The 13,391-nt window shown below is 38.2% G+C and overlaps 1 protein-coding gene across 1 annotated transcript in view; it reads right to left on the bottom strand.

Annotated features, from left to right (window-relative positions):
- The window catches only part of WIF1 (WNT inhibitory factor 1), a 55,309-nt gene that overhangs the window by 14,523 nt on the left and 27,395 nt on the right, over nt 1-13,391 (bottom strand). Inside the window, exons 3-4 of the mRNA XM_038418171.2 lie at nt 10,490-10,598; nt 3,076-3,216 (exon numbers count right to left, since the gene is read on the bottom strand). Coding sequence (XP_038274099.1) covers nt 3,076-3,216; nt 10,490-10,598 — 250 coding nt within the window. The remainder of the gene's footprint in view (nt 1-3,075; nt 3,217-10,489; nt 10,599-13,391) is intronic.

Genomic DNA, 13,391 nt, shown 5'->3' with positions numbered 1-13,391 from the left:
TTAAACAAATTTCTCTACAGAAATCATAAGAGATGGCTAAACAGAACTTCAAGCAAATATGGCAAGCTGTCATGATTATTAATCATTTTCTGCCTTGGGTTACATCTCTACAATCCCTTTGAAGTCAATAGGGTACCATGGGTAAACCTGAGAATAGAGACAATGGAACAAATTCTGCTTTAAAAGGCTCTGTATGTTGTGCAGAAGTGAAGCTCTGGACCACCAGACAAAAGCGAGTGAACTGGAACTGGAGAAGAAGAAAACGTAAAGACTGAGAGTCACTTATATAAGCTGCAAATATAGGAAGCAAAATGTATTGCTATAAACGTAAAGCTATCTGAAATAGTAGTAATAAACATAAAGACATTCTGTTTTATTTTGTTCCAGTGCTGTACTCTAGGATCCTTTCTGGAAATCAGAGTAGCAGCCGTGTTAGTCTGTATTCGCAAAAAGAAAAGGAGTACTTGTGGCATCTTAGAGACTAACAAATTTATTTGAGCATAAGCTTTTGTGAGCTACAGCTCACTTCATCAGATGCATTCAGTGGAAAATATAGTGGGGAGATTCCGATGAAGTGAGCTGTAGCTCACGAAAGCTTATGCTCAAATAAATTTGTTAGTCTCTAAGGTGCCACAAGTACTCCTTTTCTTTCTGGAAATGTGCTTCCCTTTGTGCCCAAATGCAGAGCTGCTATTCATTACAGAAAATGCATGCTTAAATAAATGCCATTTCAAATAGAAAAATGGAAAAATATTATTTTTTGTGTGACCATCTCTTAGCCACTACAAAGCCTCCCCTTACCACAAAATTGCTCCCTGGCTTTCCCTACTTCCTCTAGCACGGGCACCTTCCTGGCTGGCCAAGAATAGCTGAAAACCATGATCGAGGGCTAGGCAACAGGGAATATGAGCCTCATGGCTGTATGACAAGATTCATTGTTTCCTCTTTTCTTTCCATGGAGGACTTTAAAAACACAACCAAACCAAAAAACTTTTCTGAACCAACCTACCAGGGAGAACATCCCCATCTCTCCCTACAGCCATCACAAAATGCTGCTATGTCTATGTCCCTAAATTAAGCACAAAAATGAGAGGCTCACCCTCAGATCTCTGCATATGGGCTGAAAGACGCTGGCATGATAGAACTCCTCTCTTGCATGCCCCTGGAGTTCGGAGACTTGCCCCTGCAATGTGCCCTTCTCTCATAGGCTCAGTGAGTGAACGACCAAAATGACCATTCAACCTCAGTCCACTGGGCCAACCTAAAGCGAAAACTGCATCTCTGCAAATTGATGGTGATAATAGTAAATGATAGCACATAAAATATGGCTTGGATAAAATCTGGATGGGCTAGAGAGAGTTCCAAACTCATAGAAAGAAGTATTTCCCCAAAATACATATAGGTTGGAGCCTTACAGTCTCTATCAGGCAGGTCACCACTACACTTCATCCAAACTTTATTAAAAACTTAATAGCTTTAAGTAGAAATAAAAATTAAAAGTTCTAAAATGCTTTTGAACACTGCTGTATTTGCATCAAACACAGACACTGCTGTTTGTGTGTGTGTGTGTGTGTGTGTGTGTATATAAGATTTGCATTTTAAATCCCATTAAGCTTCCCATCTTCCTCTCTGCCTATTTCTTGCCCATCCCTACCCCCATTTTCTCTCTGCTAATTGGCAGAAGTGAGGCTTCAAAGGAGAAGGCCACCTCTTCTCTGCTGTTAAGCAATTGTGGGGTTTCAAAGAATAAACAGCTTTTGCTCCTGCTGCTTGTTCTTTGAAGCCCTGCCATTGCCAATTAGTTCGGAGAAAAGGGGGTGGGGAAGTAAATGGGAGACAAGGAAAGAAGACTTAAGGGAATTAATAACAATCTCACTCGCTGTATATAAACTGTGTCATGTTAATTTGATACAACTTCAGACAATATCTGATAACTGCACAATCTTGGAAGCTAATCTTTTAAACATTTTCTGTAGCCTCAAAATTTGTGTCAAAAACACTCTCCAAAAAAACTATTAACTTTGGATTAATGTTTCATGAGTGTATTTACATTGTTTCCCCCCCCAATAAATGATTTCTAAGGGTGATACACTCATGGGTGCCCTGTTGTCAGCCAATATAACTTTTGGTTACATTTTCATCAGTACACCCCAGGCATGTGTATATTGGCTGATAAGCAAAAACCTTGAACTCAGAAAAGGCTCAATTCTGCCTCCCTTAGTCACAAAGTAGTATTTTACTATGCAAATGACCCTACTGAAATGAAATGTATGACCTACATAGTAAGGTACTTACTCAATATGAGTAAGAGTGGGAGAATTTGCACAGCAGCGATGTCCATTCAAATATCTCTGTGTACTTTACAAATATTAACTAAGCCTCATGGCACCACAGTGATGTAGGTGAGTTGTGTTATATCCACTTTATAGACAGCTGTACTGAGAAAAAGAGAGGTGACAGACAACATTTTCCAAAGTGGTCACTGACTTTGGCGATATCAACTTTTGGATGCCCAGTTTGGGATTTCTGAGGTTCTGAGCAACTGCAGCTCTCACCGACTTCAAATGGAGTTGAAGGTACTCAGCACTTCTGAAAATGAGGCCCAAGTTGGAGACCCAAAAATTGGGGTATCCCAACTTAGCAGCCACTTTTGAAAACATTAGCCTATCTATATCAGTGGTCTGTGGAGAGCAGGTTGGTGACATGATGCTAATTTTCCTTGTTTCTCCACCTGGTGAATCACATTAATAAGAAACTTAAAACTTTACTAATATTTGTTTCCCCTGGGAGCCATTTCTATAGTCACAAAGAGATGCTGTGTGATTATGAATGGGAAGAGATGTGTCATCAAGATGATCTTTCTCGTGAGATGTAGTTCAAACTATGCAAAAGTTTAAGAACTCTTGGCCTAAACTGCCAGCAAATCCAAGGCAGAGCCAGATCAACAATCTATGAATGATGACTCTCGCTTCAATCTGTGTAACCCCAATATTGCTGTTATGTCTGTCTGTATTGGGAATGAACTTGAGCAATTTAACCAACACAGACTAATGCTATCAGATCACCCCGGCTTACCTTGCTGACATGTTTTAAAGAAGATGGCATTTTGGGGTGTTTGGAGAATTACATTGCCTTCTGAATTCATTATGATCACAGTAACTTCAAACGCCGCTACTCCATCTTGTTTTCCAAGGCATGGAAATCCAACCTGAACAACTAAAAAGAAAATTATATATATATATATATATATATATATATATATATATATATATATATATATATATATATAAATAAATATTTAAACCTTAATATATTGTAACCCCACGATAGTCTTCAAACCATGATTTGAGGACTCCAGTAACTCAGCCAGAGGTTAGGGGTTTATTACAGGAGTGGGTGGGCGAGATTCTGTGGCCTGCAGTGTGCAGAAAGGCAGAGTAGATGATCCCAATGGTCCCCTGTGGCCTTAAAGTCTATGAGTCTAAAACGTTACATCTCTCGGATATCTGTTATTTGTGAAAACTAGCAGGTACAGACTATGTTGTTAACACTCAGACAAAACCACTTCTACTTGCACTCCAAAGTAGTTAGTCTTGTAAAGCAGACTAGGGGTAACATTTTCAACAGTACCTAACTGACTTCTGTGCCTAACTTACTCTCATTTTTCAGAAGTGACGTAGGCACAGATTCTCAGAAGTATTTAGGTTCCTAATTCTCATTGATTTAAATGGAAGTTAAGTGCCTAAATACCTAGGGCCATGTCTACACTGAAGCTGGGATCAAGTCTCCCAGCCCAGGTAGACAGACTCGCACTAGCAGGGCTTGAACTAGTGCACTAAAAATAGCCATGTGAACATTACAACTCTAGGCACCTGAGCTCAGAACCAGGGGCTTAGGTGAGTTTGAGAATCTGAACTGCTCCCCAAGCTGCAACTTCCACAGTACTATTTTTAGTGGGCTAGCTCTAGTCCCCCTGGTGCGAGTCTGTCTCTGTGAGCTGGGAGACTCACTCTCAGCTGCAGTGTAGATGTGCCCTAAGACTTATTGAGACTCAGGCTCCTAAGTAACTTTTTAAAATGGGATTTACTCCCTTTTGAAAATTTTATCCTAGATATAGTCTGTTCTTATGGACACTGCCATTGATATTTAAATAAATAATATTTAAATAACTGTCTTTAATAAAAGCTTGTTATATGAAGTGATGGAAGGATAGCACACTTAATAAATAAGAAAAGGAGTACTTGTGGCACCTTAGAGACTAACAAATTTATTAGAGCATAAGCTTTTGTGAGCTACAGCTCACTTCATCTGATGCCGTAGCTCACGAAAGCTTATGCTCTAATAAATGTGTTAGTCTCTAAGGTGCCACAAGTACTCCTTTTCTTTTTGCGAATACAGACTAACACGGCTGCTACTCTGAAACCTGTCATTAGTAAATAAGATAATTGATTAAATATTTTAAAGAATAGAGAGACACCACTTTGACAGAACTCCTTGAGTGTCCTAAATGTGATGGATAGCTGGAGATTTTCACACTCTTCTTGGAGAGCCAACGTTTTTGAACTACAAAAAGAGTCTAAGTAAGTAATTAAAGGCAGTAAATCTGGAGTATTTTAATGAGGAGGAAGGCCTGGTATCCCAGAGCCTTGGAATGAAGTTATGTGATTGTCACAATTGATCTTAAATAATCTTCAGATGAACCGATTATCTCCTCTCTTCATGACTGGCTCCTCCTTGCTCCTTTATAAATTGTATCCAGCTATCTGTGATTATTCACTCATTTCCCCTAAATTTGGTCTGAGACTTCAGAGCAAAATACTGAGCTAATAGCTTTGTATTTTGTTTGTTTTAAATTGGTTGCCATAAACATTTTTGTAAGTAATAGGTAGGCAATTTTTGTTGTTTGTTGTGTTACTTCTATAGACCATAAAGAGTCTCAAATGCAAGTTGTGTATATAATATAAAAATACAACACAGTTTATTGCTAAAACTTATTCTGCATCTGATAGCTACCATAGCTAAGGGACTGTTAACATTTTCATTATAAAATCTGTTTTTACTTTTATATTGAGCTCTTTAAAAGACTATTTAAAAAAACAGATAGCCTGTAGTAAGTGGAAAAGTCATGCTGTGGATTAAAAATAGTTTAACTGCAGTGAATAATTTAAATATTAGTGAACATTTGCTTCTCTCAGTGCAAAGTATAGTAAATAACGCAGTGCTCAAGAGAATGGTATTAGGAAAAATGTAATTTAATGTTTTATCTTAAGTAATAGCTTAGAGAAAAGTAGAGGTGAAATTTGGTGATGTCACTATGGGCCAAAGCTTGGATCCATTATTAATGGCAAAACTCCTGTTGAGTTTAATGGGATCAAGATTTGATCCTAAATTACTTCAGCCTATGGATTTAAATAAATAGATTCATAGAGTTTAACGCCAGAAGGTAGCATTGGACTATCTAGCTTGACCTGTTTATCACAGAACATTAAATTTGACTCAGTTACTGCCTGTTAAGTGGTTTGATTAAGGCATAACTTGTGTTTGGCTAAAGCATATCTTCCAGAAAGGCTCCAGTTTTACTTGAAGGTATCAAGAGATGGAAAATCCACCTCTTCCCTTGGTAGTTTTTTCCTATAGCTAACTACCCTCACTGTAAAAAATGTTTCCCTAGTTCCTAATATGAATGTCTGGCTTCAGCTTGAAGCCATTAGTTCTTGTTATGACTTTCTCTGCTAGTTTAAAGAGCCCTTTAGTACCAGGTATTAGCCCACTGTGACGATACTTATGCAATGTAATCATGTCACCTCTCAATCTTCTTGTTGATAAACTAAAGAAATGGAGCTCTTTAAGTCTCTCACTGTGAGGCATTTTCTCCAACCCTTGATTCATTTTATTTCGTGAGAGACTGTGTGTAATGATGCCAACATCCTAGGAGCTGAATGCGTAGTAGCCATGAGATTTTGGGCTGGGATTTTCAAAACAGCCTAAGGGAGTTAGGCCTCAACTTCTTTGAATTTCAATGAGATTTGGGCAGCTAATTCCCTTACACTCCTTTGGAAATCTTGGCCTCAATTGATTTCAACAAGAATCATCTTGCTAAACCCTCAGTCTGTTTGGCTTAAGTACCAGCTAATCTTCACCTACCCTACTTCCTTCTCACCTGCCTCCCTCTGCTCTCCTATTTCTCTCTGCTCTTCCCCCCTCTCTTGTGCCTACTAAGATTGAGAGGCACCAGAGAGAAGTCAGCCTATCTTTAGTGCCCTTTTCTGCTTCTCCTTCTTAACATAATCTACTACAATCCTTGTTGGCTGAACTGCTGTAAAAATTTTACTTTAAAAATATTATTAAAATTTGGCTTTCAATAATAATTTCATTGTTTGTTGACAGGTTTCAGAGTAGCAGCCGTGTTAGTCTGTATTCGCAAAAAGAAAAGCAGTACTTGTGGCACCTTAGAGACTAACAAATTTATTAGAGCATAAGCTTTCGTGAGCTACAGCTCACTTCATCGGATGCATTTGGTGCAGAAAACTGATTCAGTGACACCTAATTTGCCCACATTAGATCAGATTTGTAGAAGTAATTCACAATACACACAACAGACATATAAATTAGCAAATTAAGTGCAGACAACTGAACATTACTTTATAGGATGCATTTATTTAGCCAGGCTTAGCTAATTTAGATCTGCTTGCAGACTTCATTTAAAAACACTTCATACTAGCAGCTCACTGTTAACTACCATGCATGCTGCTAAACTGATTACTAATCACTGTTAAATATCACATGCATGGTAATACCAAGCATGACTTAACTATGGCTTACTATACAGTGCATAACTAAGTACAATTATGTGTGTGCACATGCTCACCATATATAAACACGGTTTACAGGTCCATATTAGTCTTGGAACTCACTTATCCAAACGACAAATAAGTTAAAACCATGTTCATGTTAGTAAGACCTCCCATCGTGATAGTTACTAGTGCTCTTTATTGAACTATGAAAGCTCATCCCTGGTAACCTTACAACAGTGCAGCATAGCTCTTCATGAAGATAGTCAGAGCTGATCATTTGATTCAGCTTTTCAAAATGTTTAAGAATCAGTGTGGCAACCCAGTTTATGTATCAATGATGCACACTGGCAGAACCTTCTGCATATCTCACCTCATTTTAATGTAAAACTGTTTATTACACAAAGTAATTTTACAGAAACAGCCCTGCAGTTTGTACTTTATTTGTTCTTTTGAGATGACAGAAGGTAAACACTTTAATAATCATTAAAGATCAGGAGCTTGTGTTATCAGACAATTTGATAACCTGATACAAAGGGAGCTCAGTATAAGACAGCACAAAAATGCATGTCACAGATACATACAAATCAAAAATTACCTTTATGTTTAATAAGAACATGGCAGCACTTATGCTTATTTTGCAACTTTTTATATCAGTTTCTTTACTTACGTGTGTGTTAAACTTGGGTGTAATCTCTTTGTTTTACAAGTGATTATACTGCAGTAATTATGGTACAGTAGGTTACAACACTGCTGTTCATCAAAATATAGTTTTCAATGTAGCTCACTCAATACATAGCACATGCTAATATGAGTTATTTATGTTAAATTCCAGATGCCATGGAAAGTCCATATTGCTGTCAACATGACATCACTTCAACACCACCATCATTTTCAGAATACTGTAAACTGAAGATTAACTACAAATATTCTAAACGTGTACTACAAAAAATAGCCAGAACCAGTCAAAGGCATTTCATAATATGTAAACTTCAATGTGTGCCTTACGTCCTGCCACAAACCCTCAGGCCATTCTCTCTCACTCTCTCTCTCTCAGTTCCATTTCTTACTATGCCCCAGGTTTCAGAGTAGCAGCCGTGTTAGTCTGTATTCGCAAAAAGAAAAGGAGTACTTGTGGCACCTTAGAGACTAACAAATTTATTAGAGCATAAGCTTTCGTGAGCTACAGCTCACTGCCCCTGCCATGATGAGGCCCTCCCTCTCCCCATTTCTTTCCCTCCTTTTTCTGAGATCTGTCTCCCTCTCACCCATTCCCTTCTCCCTTTCTCTGCTCCACTTGACTCTCCGCTGTTGGGAGATGTCAAAGTTCTGCTCCTTTAAACAAGCAGCTACTTAGTCCCAGATCCTCAAAGATATTTTGGCACCTAACTCCCACTGAAATCAAAGTACCCCTAGTCATAATAATGTTGTTTTAACCAAGAAAAAGCTGTGTTTTATCCAGAAGTAAAATCTTAAATTACCCATGAGTGTTATCAGTTTTAAAAATATTTTTTTAAATGTGCATTAATGATTTTGCTTAGTTTCTCTTCTTTCCCAGGAAAGGAATTGGTTTATCCCAAAGTTCTGCTTTATATGTTTCCCGTATTTGTTTCTTCAGGCTCTGCCTTTTCCATGCATTGAAAAATAGACTTTGGGCTAATCTTTCAGAGCATTCAGAGGTCCTTGAACAGTTTTTGGACCATCACTGATGTGTGGTCCAATTATGTTAATTGCCTAATAGTAGCTTCAATGAATAGGGCCGTAAAGGAGATCATTGTGGGCAAGATTGTGGCATGGTCTAGCCACAGTTTTTGTACTACTATAGCTATGTTGGTGAGGGTTGTGATTTTTTTTAACTGAATAGTTGTATCAGTGCAACCCATAGTGTGACTGCAGTTATACCAGTATGAAGCTTACATCAGTTTAGCCTGAATTAACTATACTGGCAAAACTATGTCCACACTAAGAGGACTGTAAAGCTTTAACTATACCAGGATAGTTAAACAGCATAATTTTTTTGTGTAGATAATCCACTGTGGGTGGATGGAACTTGCTACATCAAAGTAAAAACTTTCAGTGCCAGCCTCCACTAGGATTTTACGTTGAGATTGCTATCTTGACGTTAGCTATCTCAATTTAAAAACACAATTATTTTTTGCAGTGAAGACATAGTATGAGTAGTACCTTATTCCAAAAGTATTCCTATTGATTTCAACGATACTATCATTGGGTGAGGTATTACTCAGCATGAGTAAGGATATCAGAATCTGACTCTAGGTGGTCAAGTGGGCATATACTTGCTGAGGATAGGGAAAAAAAGGTGTAATCTCTTTGGTCTGTAGATTAGAAAAAGAGATGAAGTTAGATTGGGGTTAGCGAAGAAATATTAACTTAATATAATTTAACAGCACTGCAGTACGCAAGTGAAGTAAGTCAACTATAGGATGATAGGCTGACTTATCTCAATAACACTGCCCACTTACTGGAAGGCTCTTTCTTTTTCTGGTGTTTTAAGATGCACCTCATCCTACAAGAACTTTGGAATACCATATTTGTTTCATGTACCTCTGCACAGACTAGGTTGACCAGACAGCAAATTTGAAAAATCGAGATGGGGTGGGGGGGGTAATAGGAGCCTATATAAGAAAAAGACCCAAAAATCAGGCCTGTCCCTATAAAATTGGGACATCTGGTCACCCTAGCACAGACACAAGGAGTCTAAGTTACCACTAGAGCTGGTAATTATTTTCAATCTAAAAGAATTGATCAAAGAATGCACTTTTCCAATCTTAAAATTTAATTGAATTTCTTTTATTTTTATCTTTTATTAATATTGAATTGACAATGCAATGTGTCCTTTATTGCCTTTCACTTTCACAGTAGGCAAATTAAAACTTTTTTTTTTAAATTTTAACTTTTTTTTTCTTTTTACAAAAATTCCACAAGGTGACTAAGTTGAAAAAAGGGAAAAATCCCTGTTTTCTCCTCCATTTTCCCATTTGCCTGACTTTTTTTGTATTTTGCTACTGTATAACTTTTAAATTGGTCATCTTAGTCCTTTAGTGGGTTAAACAAAACCAAAATTAAAAATAATTTTTGAAAATTAAAAAGCAAAAATTCTGCTCAATTTTGATAATCATGAAAATTTTTGAAAAACAAAGTCAGTCTGTTTTAATGTTTTTGCCTATTTTACACTCACTTTGCACAGATCTAAATGACCATATTAAGTAAAATGCAGTAAAATTAGTTCTGATATGCATTTATAATGTCCACATACTTTAACCATTAACTATTATTTAACTACTATTACTACTATTACCCAGATGTTATCAACTAAAAGAAAATAATAATGCCTTTGTAAAAATTTTGAAATGCAGTAATGCTTCATATAAATGAATTTTATGTATCAAACTTTAAACCAACTCCTGCTGGCCTACTTCCATGAATAGGAGTAACAAGATTTGGCTCAAAGAAGAAAAATAACTAAAAGGGGCTGTTCATTAGCTTTTTAGTAATGTAGTAAGGTAAAGTGATTTCATGTTATTTACATGGAACAAGTGTTCAGCATTATAACAAACATTTCCTTGATGCTAAAATTTACAGTGCAATTTATAATATGGTATTTACCCTTTTAACTACTTGCTTTAGAATGTATTGTTTTCCAGAAACATTATATTTATGATATGAACAACACAAACCTGATGCTTTGTGAGGAACTGTTCCAAGTAGGGGGATATTTATGGTTGGATCAGCCATTATGTCTTTATCCAATGAGCGCAAGGACAGGAACTCATAAAAGTACTCAGCCTACAACAAAATGCATTGAAAGTAAATGTTTGTTAATTGCAGTCACTGGAGCAACTATTCAGCATATAGTCCAAAGTGGAACAATAGTACACTTTCAACTTTCACACCATATATTTTTTTTTAAATGTGTCTTTGTTTAAAATGTTCAACAGGACAAATGTTCATCTGAAAATTGGCATAGGACAAACCTTTAAGCTTGAGGCAGCCCAATCGCAAGGAAAGTTGCATACTTCCTTTTGCTGCACTTTGAAAGAAAGTGAATATCCTAGTGGGACTAATCTACATTATGCAGGCAAAGCCGATATAGCTATAGCGGTATATCTGTATTGGCAGAGCCCCCTACTTCAGACGCAGCATATGCTGACAGAAGTTCTTACTGCATCTATACTGGCGCTTTGGCTGGCACAGCTATGTCTGCTAAGGGGTGTGGCTTTTTCACACGCATTTCATAGTTATGCTGAAAAAATTGTACAGGGTAGACCTGGCCATGGTAATCACATTTTACATAACTAGAACCTTTCATTCCAAGGAATCACAAAGTGCTGTACAAACGATGGGCTAATTCTTGAAGTCCTTTCTCAAGAAAAACTCTCACTGAACTCCTGATATAGCCACTTAGCTCCACTACGGCAGCACAAAGAGGCCATAAAGCTGCCGTAACTGGGCAGCTGGGGATTCCCCCACAAAGCTGGATTTACACCATATTCTACTGGCCTCCACAGTAGAGAGGGTGTGTTGTGGGTATGCCCAGCAGGAGCTGGCCTGGATGGAGCACTGCTCTGCACTATTGTCCATGCCAAATTCACTCCCTTGTGCATATGCATTATGATGGTGTTTTTAATTATATGATCACATACTATTATCTCTGTAGGTGCCTATACTTCCTTGGCACCCAAGTTTTCTAGGAAGGGCTCCCTAGGCACCTACATTTCTGCCTCTGGGCACACACACTATTGTCTCTCTTCAGGTGTCTGGACACCTGTCTCCCACATAAGCCACAGTGCAATTCATGAACTGGAGGAAGATAGGCATTCTTCTGCCTAACTCGCCTGCAGGACCCAATCAGATAGGCATGCTTAGAGGTCACCTAACTCTACACAAAATGAGAGTTGGGGGGAAAGGAAGAACTCCCTGATAACCATTGGGCAGAAGGTTAGGCTACTCACAAGGGATGTGGGAGCTCATTGCTTCCAGTCCCCCCTCTCCCTATTGATGAGAAGGGATTTGAGTAGGGATCTGCCATCTCTCAAGTGAATTTCCTAACCACTGTGCTATACAATCACTCACTCTTTCTCTGGTCCAATTAATATTTAATTATTCAATTATTACTTAAAAGGGAAAAATTTCAGTAGGAGAGATTGAAGGAGACACACATGAGAATATCCCAGAGTCCAGTGGTTAACGCACTAAGCTGAGAGGCTGAGTGTGACAATGTAGTTACTTCCTTTTTGGATCCAGGTCCTACATACCTTAGAAAAATCTGACCCACTGTGGCAGAGGGAGAGACATAATCCAGTTCTTAAGGGCATCATTCAATTGCCTTAACCATGAGACTGTCCTTTCTCTCCCTGGAGTCCCCTCCCTCATTCACTAAATCCCTCCAACTTCTGAAACAAATGCACAGGTGTCATAAAAATAAAGGGAAGAGTAACCACCTTTCTGTATACAGTGCTATAAAATCCCTCCTGGCCAGAGGCAGAACCCTTTCACCTGTAAAGGGTTAAGAAGCTAAGATAACCTCGCTGGCACTTGGCCAAAATGACCAATGAAGAGACAACATACTTTCAAAGCTGGAGGTGGGGGGGAAACAAAGGGTCTGTCTGTCTTTGTGATGCTTTTGCCAGGAACAGATCAGGAATGCAGACTCAGAATTTCTGTAAAGCTAGTAAGTAATCTAGCTAGAAATGCGTTAGATTTCCTTTTGTTTAATGGCTGGTAAAATTCGCTGTGCTGAATGGAATGTATATTCCTGTTTTTGTGTCTTTTTGTAACTTAAGGTTTTGCCTAGAGGGATTCTCTATGTTTTGAATCTGATTACCCTGTAAGGTATTTACCAACCAGATTTTACAGAGGTGATTCTTTTACCTTTTCTTTAATTAAAATTCTTCTTTTAAGAACCTGATTGATTTTTCATTGTTCTTAAGATCCAAGGGTTTGGGTCTGTGTTCACCTGTACCAATTGGTGAGGATTATTATCAAGCCTTCCCCAGGTAGGGCTTGGGGGGATATTTTGGGAAAAGACGTCTCCAAGTGGGTTCTTTCCCTGTTCTTCGTTTAACATGCTTGGTGGTGGCAGCGTAGGGTTCAAGGACAAGGCAAAGTTTGTACCTTGTGGAAGTTTTTAAGCTAAGCTGGTAACAAAAATCTTAGGGGGTCTTTCATGCAGGTCCCCACATCTGAACCCTAGAGTTCAGAGTGAGGAAGGAATCTTGACATGGTGGCAGAGAGGTGGGATCATTCTGAGATTTTTTTGGGGATCATTTTGAGATTTTTTTGAGATCATTTTGAACCAGAAGCACAGCAGGATTTTAAAAGGTTTTGTAAAAGAGGATTGCAGCTGTAAATTCTGTGTCTCTGCCTGGGGGACAGAGGAGCAGGCATAACAAAGGGAGTCTTCTTTTTTGAGCTGGAGATTTCTCTACCTAAAGGCAGGGTAGTTAACCTCCTGCAGGGAAATTCACAAGTTTTTCACAGACCTGAAGAGGTTGTTTTTTTAAGCTAAGAGCGGCTAGAGGGTTTTCTGTCTATCTGCCTGGAGACAGAGGTGTTAGTTGTTTTTTGTTGGTTTTTTTT

The sequence above is a fragment of the Dermochelys coriacea genome, chromosome 1, assembly GCF_009764565.3.
Source record: "Dermochelys coriacea isolate rDerCor1 chromosome 1, rDerCor1.pri.v4, whole genome shotgun sequence".
Taxonomy (NCBI): Eukaryota; Metazoa; Chordata; order Testudines; family Dermochelyidae; genus Dermochelys; species Dermochelys coriacea.
Note: the sequence above shows the minus strand (reverse complement) of the source record. Positions and strands in the feature narration are given on the sequence as shown.